Source organism: Hydra vulgaris, chromosome 06 (assembly GCF_038396675.1).
Source record: "Hydra vulgaris chromosome 06, alternate assembly HydraT2T_AEP".
Taxonomy (NCBI): Eukaryota; Metazoa; Cnidaria; class Hydrozoa; order Anthoathecata; family Hydridae; genus Hydra; species Hydra vulgaris.
This window is the reverse complement of record NC_088925.1, coordinates 19,800,001-19,812,777: the sequence shown is the minus strand read 5'-3', so window position 1 is coordinate 19,812,777 and position 12,777 is coordinate 19,800,001. Positions and strand designations below refer to the sequence as shown.

Here is a 12,777-nt window from a genome sequence, read left to right as displayed (position 1 = left end):
AATGTCTGAAAAATAAAACGGGCTTCACGCTTTAGGATACTTTCAAAACTGAAAAAACTTAAAAAACTAAATATACAATCACTGGAGTTTTATTGCTTTTTATGAGTATATAGTTCAATTTATAAACTAATAACTTTTTTACAACTTTTTTTGTGTAAGTTAATGAAAAATATATTTTTTCTACTTTTCAGCACACTATTTTAAATGTACATAAAAGTGGATTGTTAAGAACCTTTGCCCCCATGTGGGCAACAAGTTGATAAAATATTATTTTATTTTTCTCAACTAAATTTATATTCGTTGATAAATTTGAAATTTCATTTTTTTCAAAATTTATAACTCTCAAATTGAGGGTTAAAACTTTATATGATTATAGTTTTTGATCGTTAAAAGATTATTCTATGAAATTTAATATTTATTAAAAAAAAAAAAATTAGTTCAGAATAGGATAACCATATGTTTGGCTTTATACCTGGAAGCTACCTATCTCAAACACCAATAAACGTTGCATCCGTCCCTGACTTTAAATGCAACTATTTATAACTGAAGACTTTCTTTGTAACGACTTTAAAGTTGTTACATAAAAACAAATTGCATTTGAATAAAATTTTAAAGATCAATTTTTTAAACTCGCTTTTACAACAAAATAATTTTTTTCATTTTTTTTTTTTTTTTTTTACTTACTTTACACATCAATATATTTTTATTTAAAGCAATTTTTTACTTTTAGCCCCATATAATGTTGAATTCTTCATCTGAAGCATTATCGAGGTATTTTAGTTTGAACTTTTGCTGTTACAAAGTAATTCTGCTATATATATATATATATATATATATATATATATATATATATATATATATATATATATATATATATATATATATATATATATATATATATATATATATATATATATATCAGCGACGGATCCAGAAATTTTTAGTGGGGGTGGATGTTGAAATATTTTTATATATTGTACCACATTTGCGTCTCCTAAAAAAAAAAAGATCCTCAATTTATAAGATATTTTAGGACTTTTAGATTCTTGTGGTGGTGGGGGGAGGGGGATGCTACCCCCATCCACCCCGGATTCGTCGCTGATATATATATATATATATATATATATATATATATATATATATATATATATATATATATATATATATATATATATATATATATATATATATATATACATATATGTATGTATATACACACACACATGAAATAATAATTAGAAAATAAATAGTTAGAAAGCTGATTACGCTGAAATCTCAAAATGTGTGCAATGCTTTTTATTGTTTTGTAGCAAAGAAATTGCATGCAACGATTGCGAACTAGATTTAACTTACATAACAGATCAACTTATAGGTATTCCATCATTTTTTTATGTATTGTTAAGTTATTCTTTGCTAAAACTAGATTCACTTTTTTATAATTTATTATTTGTATTATTTATATGCTTATTTATAGAACTTATTAAACATAATGTTTTAATATCATACACAATGATTTTAAATAAATTTTAAATGTATTTTAACAAGTACAATAAAATATTATGCTACAACCATTTAATATTTTTTCAACTGTATGTTTGTATACTCCACGTATATCGAATATTTAAAAAAAAATTTCTAGGGTCTGGGGCAAACTTGTTTGATACTAGTTTTAGGCGGGTTAAGTGTGTGTGCGTGCGTGTGTGTGTCTGTGTGTGTGTGTTTGTGAGAACGCAAGAAGAAAAAAAAAACGTTTCAAAGAATCAAAAAATTTTAAAGAATAAAAAGACGCATGCACCAATGCAGATATTTTGATAATTCTTTATCACATATAACTATATAGATATTTTGTAAAACAATTATAAAAATAATGACAGTTTTATTTTAGCTCTGACATTTCCATCAAACAGCTTTGAGAAATTGTACAAATCTGGCCTCATAGATGTTCTAGCCTTGTTACGTAAAAAACATTGTGACCAATACAGAATCATCAATGTCTCAGAAAGACGTTACGATCTTCTTCAATTGCATTCTGAAAAACAGGTAAAAAAAAATTTATATAAGAAAAAAAAAAAGTTTTAGTAAGTTAACAATTCTGTTTCATACAAAAAGTTGTAAACCCCAAAACTTTTGTATGTTTATACTCATCTCATTTGAAAAAGTTTTGTCAAAAATTGCGGATTATACTGGATTTTGCTAAATAAAAACCACGCAGGTTTTTAAACAAAAAATTGATTTAAGTCTAAAAATTAACTTTTAAGGTAAACAAGAACAAACATTTATACCAGTTATATAATTCATTGCTGAACCTATTTAATCTTGGGTTGACTTCTGCAACCAGTTATATAATTCATTCCTGATATCTCTAAGTCTTTTAGTAAATCCTAATATTACACAAGGTATTTTTTATTAAATAATCAAAAGTGTTGAGCCCCTAATTGTTTTAACATAATTTTAAAAGTATTAGACTCATTAATTTTAGTTTATTTTAGTTCGCTCTCACGCTTGGAGTTTATTTTAGTTCGCTCTCACGCTTGGAGTTTATTTTAGTTTGCTCTCACGCTTGGAGTTTATTGCGATTTTTAAAGTTTTAATAGTAGCATATTATTTATTAACTTAGCTAGCATTTTATTTAAAAAGAAGAGTAACAAATAAACGTTTGCAGAAATATATTTAACTAAAAAAATGTAAATCTCTGCTATAAAAATTTATCTTTGAATATTATAAATAAGCTAAAAAATAAGGAATAAAATGTAAATTATTAAAAGTATATGAAAAATGGAAAAAAAATTGTAGAATGTTTTTGTCAAAACATCACAGAAATTTAAAAAAGGTTTAAAATTGAATAGTGCTCTTTACATGTTCAATTTAACTCGTTCCGTACCATCTGATTATTTAAATAAATTTTTAAAAGCTTACTATAAAATAAGTTATTTAAAAAAAACTTCCAGGCTCTTTAACAAAGCTATATTTTGAATAATACTTGAACCTAAAAGAAATTTAGTTTTAAAGTTGTTGTTATGAAATATATTTTAGGTTTTAGATTTTGGTTGGCCAGATCATTTAGCTCCCCCGCTCGATAAACTGACGAAGTAAGTTTTAAAAAAAGAATTAAACAAAATATTTTTAAAGAATTTAAAATTTTTTTTTATGTCGTGGTTAACTAAATTAAAACCTTTTTAAACGATGTTTGTTATAGAATTATTCAACATATGCATGGATGGATGCAATTAAACAAAAAAAATGTGGCAATTATTCATTGCAAGGTTTGGTTCAATGTTAGGTTTTTAGGTATTACACTGTAATGCTGAATCCCTCAAAATTTCAATGTAAACTTTACAAACTTATAACGTGAACAATAGTATAATTAAAGGTATTTTCAGCTCAAACCTAATGATCATTATTTTATTATATCTGGTTTCATTCAATTTTGTAGAACTTTTATTTGATTTTTAAACTTCAACAGTTCTTTTAATTTAACAGGGTAACAATCATCAAGCAGTATAAGTTCACAATTTTCTTATTATACAGGAAAACAATCATCAAGCAGTATAAGTTCACAATTTTCTTATTATACAGGGTAACAATCATCAAGCAGTATAAGTTCACAATTTTCTTATTATACAGGGAGGCAAAAGTCGCATTGGATTAATTGTGGCTGCTTACATACAGTTTAGCAAAAACGTTCCGAGGTAATTCTTTTAAAGTTTATTGCACCGTTTAAACTTTACCCAGTTTATTTTTTATATCACATGGTTCGAGTGATAAAATTCCAGAACTAAAGTTTTTTTAATTTTTTTCTGAAAACTAACAAATTTTAACAAAGAACACCGTAACATGACTGTCATATAGTAAAGTAGTTTGCCATGAAACATCTTTAAAATCGCACAGCTTCAAAAAAGCTATGCGATTGTAAAGGTGGTCTTAGAAAGGGAAGGCCTTTAAAGCGAAATTGATGAGAAAGACTGTGAAGACATATTCATTAAAATTTGTAGTGATCTGCAACAATTAAACACCTAAATAATCAGGAAAAAAAAGAATAATAAAAATGTAAATAGTCAAAAGCGCTTACATAAAATATATTCTTATTAACTTTTATAAATTATTTTAATGGTTTATCTAGAGTAATTATATATTTTTTTTATCGATTTAAAGTGCACAAATTGCTTTTGAATGGTTTGCTTTGGGAAGATTTTACGATGCAAAACTCGATGGAACATTACAGCCGTCTCAAAAACGGTAGTTAATTTTTATACTTTATTTTTTACTTTGATATGTATTTTAAATATATACTTAAATAACTTAAGTAAAAATAATAAAATAAATGTTTAAAGTACTGTTAATAAATGGCTCGCGATTAGCTTGCGACATTTGTAACATTTGCCAATCAGACTTACCTAACCCAAAAAGCAGTAAGTTATAAACGGATAGCATGGCCGATGATACGGGTTTTGAAGTGAAGGGGCACAATCGTCAATTTCTAAAAAAAGTCCTTTATATCTAGAATTTTCTTATTAAAAAAAAAAGGTTCTTCAGAAAAAAAGTGGAGGGGGGGCATATGACCCCGTCCCCCTTCCCCCGCCCTCAGTGTTGTCGGCCCTGGATAGTAACATTGAAGTTAGTCATAATGATAGAAGTACCCAGATGTAAAATATTGTTAGGATTTATACAACAACAACTAATGTATAAATTAAAAAAAAAAAAGCATTTATTAAAACGTTGTATTACCAACGGAATGATTTAATGTTTCATTAATCCTTATGATAACAATTTAAAAAAATAGTTTTTTGCAAGTGACACAAGTAAACCCAACAACATCAAAAACATAAAATTGCTCCTTAGTTGCAACGAGGATAGTTGATTGGTAAATAGTTATGAAGCAGTTTCCCGCAAAGTTCAAACTAATAGTAATGTGGTTTTAAAAGTGGTTTTTAAAAGGTTTTATTTCAACCTACATAAAAGTATATCAAATATATTCAATTTTAATTTATATATTATTTATAACTTATGCTATAAAATGTTATTTTTAACTTAGACGCGATATAATTTGATTTCCATTTGAATATAGATACGTTAAATATTTCGGCATGTTATTTGAAAAAAAGCTGAAGATTAAGAACAGGTAAAAATTTTTATGCTTTTAAATCACAGGACGTCTGAATTAAAAAATCATTGTTAGAGATCATCTCAATACGGATTCAAAATACATTATAAAGACAACATGAAAAATTTACTCGGTTCAAAGAACTTTATAAGGGTCATGCTAGGTGATCTTGTTCAAAATATAAATGCTGAGTGGTCTTGCTTGAGAAGTAAATAAAACCACTTCTTAGGTTTTTTCAATTAAAGTTGACTTATTTTTGATAGACCAACTAGGGGTACCAAAATGTTATAACTCTAATGTTTTCTGTTACATATATGTAAATTTTATTTAAACAAATTAATGTTTTTCTTCAAAGTTAAGCAGTACTCCACTGGGAGCACGTGTCTAGATTACTGCCTTTGTCAAAATAAAATAATGCATCTAATAAAAAAAATTATAACGTATGATTATAATTATTTTGATAAATAAAACTCTGTGAATCTTTGTAATTTTTGATAAAAAAAGCATTTTTTTAAAAGGGAAAAGTTGTTGAAACATGAATTAAATTTTGTACAATCTTAAAATTTAAATAAAATCAACGAAATTGACAAAAAAAGTTTTTAAACAATAGTAAATTAATATATCAATTTTTAAAAATTTAAAGTTAGTATATAGATGTGATAATTATCTATTATTGGTAGATATAATGTAGGCTAATAATAAACGAATATTAGATAAGTAAATCAGGAATATTAAATTGGTTTTCTCTACTTTTACATTTTAGAGAAGAGGCGAGTTTTATAATTTGAGTGAGTGAGTTTTATAATTTATTTAAGCTTCTGCGAAGAAAGACTTAAATAAATATCAAAAACTTTATTTATAAAATCAAGTTATGATTTTTGAGATAAAAAATACCTCAATTTATCGTCTTTCCGACTTACCTCACTCTCCTCTATACATTAACAGCAACCCTTTTAAACGTCTGATAAATTTAGTTTATAAGAAATAATAAAACTTTTGTTTCTCAATGTTTTTTTTCTGTTTTTTTGTTTTTTATTTTATTTTAAAATTAGAATAACCACAGTATTTTTGTTTTTATTGTTTAAAATTTTGTTTTTGATTACTATACTGAAGAATACTACATTTAAATGCAATCATCATTCACGGCACACCATGCTTTAATGAAGGCTTAACGTTTCAGTTCTGCTTAAAAATTTATCAAGGCTACCAACTTATACATACTACCTCCACGCAGTAAGAAATATTTGTTTATTTTGTCGTTAAATAAAAACTTTTATAAATTAAAAAAAAAATACAAAAGTAGGGGAAAGGCGCCTATGATGACATACTTAACTTTGAAGCTTCATTATTCAGTATCCTGTAGACCATGAACAAAAGTTTTGATATGGATACATTCTTTGTTACATGTAGAACAATAATTACTTCAATAGTTTTTACCAGTTTTATTTTTATATTAGTTATTTTTATTTAAAAAAAAAAGCACAAGTATGCCATCATATGCAACTACTGCTCCAATGATGGCATAGGGGAGGATAGGGCTGGTTAGCATTAAGGGTAACTTGACAATTTCATTTGACCTTAGAGTCTTCCCTCAGAAATACCGCGTAATCATCTTAATTAACCCTTTCGTGCTATACAGCAGCAGTGTAGAATTTTGCGCGTGTGCATAAGAGATATTGCGTTTTATGTGTTTTATGAACCAAAAATTTTGTAGTGAAGTAAAAATTCCTTTTTGAATAATGTGAAACAAATATGAATAATATGAAACAAATATGAAAGAAAAAAGGTTTTCTCAACTCGTCAGTATTGAAACACACCTAACTCGTCAGTATGCCATCATAGGAAGAAGTCATCATTTTCATTTAAACAAGCTATGTCTGCCTTGTTCAAAAGATAAAATATAAATAAGTATTCTACTAAATGCACAAAACTTGGAAATTAAATGCATGAAAATTTCATTTCTGCACAGTTAATAATAAAATCACAATCTTAAATATTTAAAGGGATTAAAAATACAACAGCACATCCCAAAATCAGTTTTTGTTTATTATAAAAGCAAAATTTGTGCATAAGGGACGTGTTTTTACTAAAATTACTTTTTTGCCATAACCAATATTTATGAAAATATGACCGGTATGCCATCATTGGCGCTATGCCATCATAGGCGCCTTTCCCCTAATAGCCAGAGTAAGAAGAAGACGTCAGTCTGTTTTACTGGTGAGCTCGTTAAGATAACTTTACTAGAAGTGTTTTTTAATGCATTATATAATATCGGATCAACAATAACATTCAATATAATATCAATTTTAAATAATTAATTTTTTGTAAATTCATTACCTATAATTACTAACAGTTTATATACAAAAATATTTTAGAAATCTTTAAAAATGCAACATTTCTAACCACTGCATTTTCTGATAAAATCTGTAATTGTAACTTTTACATTTATCGTAAAATATCATTTTTTGTGTTATCATAAAATTTTTATGATAACAAAAAGATGTGTTAAATCTTTAAAATTAGACTTATAAGTAACTTAAATGTAGACTTATTAGTAATTTATATTATAATTATAAAACAAAAGCGGCAGTGGTGGAGCGGCAGAGCGCTCGCTTCATAAGCGAGAAATTCCGAGTTCGATCCCCACCACGTCTCCGGTAGTGCCGCGCTCAACTTGTTTCATACCTTGTTCGTCAAGGTATGTTTCGGATTTAAAAAGTTGAGAGAGAGGGGTGTAAATATTATTAAAAAAGTTGGCTCCTCAACTGTAGTGACTCTCTCAGCCTCAAGGAAGTAAGTTAACATTAAAAAAAGAGTTACATGAAAATAATTTGCAACAAGCTTAAAAATATATTAATAACAGATCAATAAATATTTGAAAATATTTATAATAATCAGTTATTAAAAATAATTTAATTGTTTAAATGTTTTTTTTCTATTTATTAGTGTTGAAAATTTCCCGGAAATTTTCAACTCGGAAAGGTTTCCGGAAACTTTGGAAATTTTCAAATATAGATAAGTTATTTTATAATTAATAGGTAAAATTTTATGTCTTATTTAGGCAGTTGTTATGGACAACTTTATGGTAAAATATTATGGAGTAGATTATAAAAATTTAAGATAGCCCCAATTGAAAAACAATTTTTTTTTTGGTATTTTGTTGAATTTTTTTATTATAACTATAAGTAGTAACTATAATAAGTTGTTTTCAAAGTTTTTTAAAACTATTTTATCCTGTTATTTGCTAAGCATATTGATGGTCGTTGCCATAGCAAGCTTTGTTTAAGGCTTAACATAATTTGCACCCTTGCCCCTAAAAGAGATGGGGCATTTTTCAATATCTATTAAATTGGCCTACAAGCTACTGAAATCTGTAAAGTTTTATATAAAAAGATTTGATTGAATATTTACAGTATTTTACAACTTTTTCTTGATTTAAAGTCGTTATTGATTAATTAAGTCGTTGTTAATTAATGAAAAGCAAAAAGTAAAGAAAAATTTTTTACTAATTGTTTTTTTTAATTTATTTCGTTTTTTTCTATAAATACAGTTTTCATATACATAAATATACAATAAAATAAATAGTTGGAGCAAGAAGAAGACATAATGTATTATCACCGAGCACCATTTTTATAAAATCGTAATTTACTAATATTTTATCATAAAGACGTAAATTTATAAACTAGAAGTTAATATATTGTTTTATATAAGATTTAATACATAAAGAAGCAAGTAGTAATTGCTAAACTGATTACATTTTCTACAGTAGCAAAAAATATAAATATTACACACATACACATACCATTCTGAGAGAGAGTTTCACTTTATTTAAAAAAAAAATTTAAAATCAACCAGTGTAGTCGATAAATAAAAAAAACTTTAGACTATTTAATAATATAGTTAGTAATAAACCGGCTGTGGTGCAGTGGTTAGAGCGCTTGTCTTAGAAGCAGGACGGGGTTCGAAACGAACTCTGGATATATTTTCGCGTCACGGTAAGGAAGGAGGCGTAAACTTCCTAGTTAAATGCACTTCCGCGGTGCTCTGTGATAAGACGGTTAGGTCTTCTTGGGGCACCTAAATAATAAAAAATAAATAAATTAATAAATAAAAATAAAAAAATAAAAATAAAGAAAAAAAAATTTCGAAGTCATAAATTCCACCGTTATGTTTAAATAACTGCTTTTAAGACTTAAGTCTTACTCGCCATAACTTTACTAGGGCACTTTTGACTTTATAAATCAATAAATTAAAAAAGGATGGGGGAGGGTGTGAGAGGGGGATGAATCCAAAAAAGTACCTACTGGTTTCTTAAAAATACTACTACTTATGAATAATTTTGGAAAATAATTTCAACAAGAAAAAACAACGATTGCGAACCAAGTAAAAAAATAACTACATTACAATTCGAAATATTAAAAGTGCTTTCTGAATATCAGTTGGGATATACAATACTGCTCAAAAATTATTAGATTTAAGTTTTTTTCTTTAAAAATAAAATAGTAAAAGTAAAAACAAGAAACTCAAGGGTTTTTAAAAAACGAAACATATTTATTTGACTTTTTTAATTACATTAAGAGAAGAAAAAAAAAAAAAAATAAACAAGTGTTTATCACTAAATATCTTTAATCAAAGTTAGTATATAAAAAAAAAGTTAAAAAAAAGCTGCTCATAAGTTTAGCACACCTGGATTTAAGTTTGCTTTAATAGCAAGATCAATAAGGGATATGCCCACCTTTGTTCTTTATGCATATTTCACATCTTCTTTTAATCGAATCAAAAAGTTTTTGGCAATAATCAGTTGATAAACTGTCAAACGACCCTTTCAAACTTTTCCTAAGATGTTCAGCCAATGCTACGGGAGCTTTAGTGAGTTTGAAATCCAGTACAGTCCATACATTTTTGATTGGATTAAGGTCAGGTGATCTAGCTGGCCACTGAAATACCTTAATGTTGTTTTCTTGAAACCATATAGTCACCGTTTTTGTCTTGTGAAAAGGAGCGTTGTCTTGTTGAAACTGCCACTCCGACTCATTGCTAAAAAAGATGTCTCTAACCAGGATTAAATGATTTTCAAGCGTTTTGATATATTTATGTTGATCCATATGACCATCGTATAAGTAGCAGAGACCTGGGCCCTCATAAGTGATGCAACCCCATATGTCTACCAAACCTCCACCACCTTGTAGTCGCAGCACAATGAAGCGACTATGAAAATGAAACATCTCATTATAGTGTCTTCGGATAATCACTTTTCTTTTTCAATTAATAACCGCAGAACAATTCAGAAATTTGAAAAAACTGGTACTGCAGTAGTACCAGTTTTTTTAATTTTCTGAATTGTTCTAAGTACACATGAACGAGATACAGACTTAAGAGTTCTAGCTGTTTCAGAACTGTTGAAACCACCAAGATGTAGTCCTACAATACGCTGTTTTATTTCAGAACTAATTGATTTTTTCCCCATCTTATTATTATTTTTTATATAAATATTGATATTTATTCTTATATAATACAAGAAAACTGTTATACGAATCAAAACAATAACATTTTAAAGATACAAACTAAATAAGTCCACTTTGTACATTCTCTAAACCAACGTCATCAATGTGGTAGCGCCTAAGTGGAGTTCGTGAGCCTCTTAAGTAGAGGAGGGATGCTCGTGTAATCTCCATCGAAAGACGTGTCCTTAACCAATTTATATATGTTCCGTACTTCTCACCATTCGTAATAGACAGTTTATAAGCAAGTAGAGCCGTGAACCGTTTACATTCGTCTCCGAATCCACTCTTGGTACCAAAAATCAATGGGGTGAATGTACAATGTTCAACTTCAAGAACTCGTTCTAAATATTCACGTTTTTTTGCTTCCTCCTGTCTACGGAATATCTGTTTCGTTGGTTATTTTTTAGAGAACTTGGAGTTTACGTGCGTTACTCTAACATCAAAAATGCAGTTTCTCCCATCCTCCAAAATCCTTTAGCTTTTATATCCAATCTAGCTTCGTCGCTTGTATTGGCTGTTTTAAATGAAAATTTTCATTTGTCAACGGAATTAAATGTGACTTCACTTGAACATGAGTACAAACTTTAGCTAGGCAAACAGACAAAAAATCTCTGATATTATCATGTTTGTAACACACAAAGCTACCTTTTTTGCATGACATTGCATGCATCTCGTCAAATTTATCTTTATAAGCACAGTAAGTTGTCAAATTTATCTTTACAAGCACAGTAAGTTCTCATCTTATTGGTCAAATTATGGACAAAATTTAAGCGAAAAATACCAAGTTTATTTCAAATGAGGTAATGCATACTTTGTATATTTTAGAAACTTTTGTTCAATTATTATGTAAAAAAAGATAAGATAAGATTAAATTTACTTTTTAGCAAAAATTTGACATCAAAAAATAAAAAGTTTTTTCCAAAATAATTCATAAGTAGAAGTATTTTTAAGAAACCAGTTAAAAGACAATAAGAGTGCAAGCGTGCTAAACTAATAAGCGGCTTTTTTACACTGCTATAATTAACAGTCTCTGTTTAAGTTAAAAATAGATGATTAAAATAACGTAGTTTTTATTCTATTTTTTTTTTTTTTTTAAGGTTTGTTTTAATTAACTGTAAATTAAAAAAGTAGAAAAGGCATACGAAGTTTACCGCCTTTAAATTCAATTAAAAGAAGAAAAATGAAACTTAAATCTAATGTATGCTAAATTTTTTAGCAGTATTGTATATGGCTTATTCATTAGGATCATCCTTTATAGTTAACTTTACTTCTTGCCTAACTGAATGTTGTTAATAATACAAAGTTTATAGTTAACTTTATTAGTTGCTTAAGTTGCACTGCGTTTGTAATTGCATTTTTTAAATTTTAATATTTTTATTTAAGCAATATTTCATCTGACTCAAAGCATGTGTGCTTTTTAATCCAAAATACAAAAGTGCAAGGTGACGTCATGGTAAGACGTTATTTTTATTGTTATTTTTTAATAAACTTTCTTTGCAACAAGGCAACAAGCAAAGAGTATTAAAGTTGGAAATAAGCAGGAAAAAAAAAGTGAGTTAAAAAGCAAAAAAGTTACGGTAGACGAAAAACATAAGAAACACATAAAGCCGGAGAAAATCCCAAAGCATTGATACTTTAATACATTAATCTCATCTGATGCTATTTTTTTAATGGATTGTTTATAAAATTTTTCATTAAAGACCATTATCAAAAAATAATTCAAACACATTAAAGGATAAGACTCAGTAATAGTGTTTCCACTCATCAAAATAGGAATAGCAACAGCATTAAAATAATTGTTAACTGTAAGCGACTGAGTTTTGTTCAGGTTAGTGTTCATCAGTCTCTGCAAGCTCCAAGAAGCCACAGAAAAGCTTACCACTAGCCACACAACCATTAAATTAGCTTCGTTTTATGCGACACTATCATAACAAATTTTGTTGTTGAATGCACCAAATTTTTTTTTTTTTACTACTTCTGCAATTTATTTTCTACTATAGATATTTTGTCATCTGTACACATTGTTTATACATTGAATGTTGTTTAATAAAGCATTTAACTTTTATTTGTTTTTTTGTTGTTGATTTATTTATTTATTATTTATTTATTCAGATAAAATGCATTCAAAAAGATGCTTCGATAAATACTTTAATTTTTCGAGTACAATTTCAC

The 12,777-nt window shown here is 27.4% G+C and overlaps 1 protein-coding gene across 2 annotated transcripts in view; it reads left to right on the top strand.

Moving 5' to 3' along the window:
* The window catches only part of LOC100200048 (tensin-1), a 61,857-nt gene that overhangs the window by 6,859 nt on the left and 42,221 nt on the right, over positions 1 to 12,777 (top strand). For both annotated transcript variants that reach the window (XM_065799480.1, XM_065799479.1), the window contains exons 5-15: positions 731 to 771; positions 1,311 to 1,372; positions 1,886 to 2,040; positions 3,034 to 3,089; positions 3,197 to 3,263; positions 3,625 to 3,689; positions 4,153 to 4,236; positions 5,066 to 5,119; positions 6,215 to 6,334; positions 11,989 to 12,058; positions 12,718 to 12,777. The exon at positions 12,718 to 12,777 is cut by the window's right edge and continues 64 nt beyond it. In XM_065799480.1, coding sequence (XP_065655552.1) covers positions 731 to 771; positions 1,311 to 1,372; positions 1,886 to 2,040; positions 3,034 to 3,089; positions 3,197 to 3,263; positions 3,625 to 3,689; positions 4,153 to 4,236; positions 5,066 to 5,119; positions 6,215 to 6,334; positions 11,989 to 12,058; positions 12,718 to 12,777 — 834 coding nt within the window. The remainder of the gene's footprint in view (positions 1 to 730; positions 772 to 1,310; positions 1,373 to 1,885; positions 2,041 to 3,033; positions 3,090 to 3,196; positions 3,264 to 3,624; positions 3,690 to 4,152; positions 4,237 to 5,065; positions 5,120 to 6,214; positions 6,335 to 11,988; positions 12,059 to 12,717) is intronic.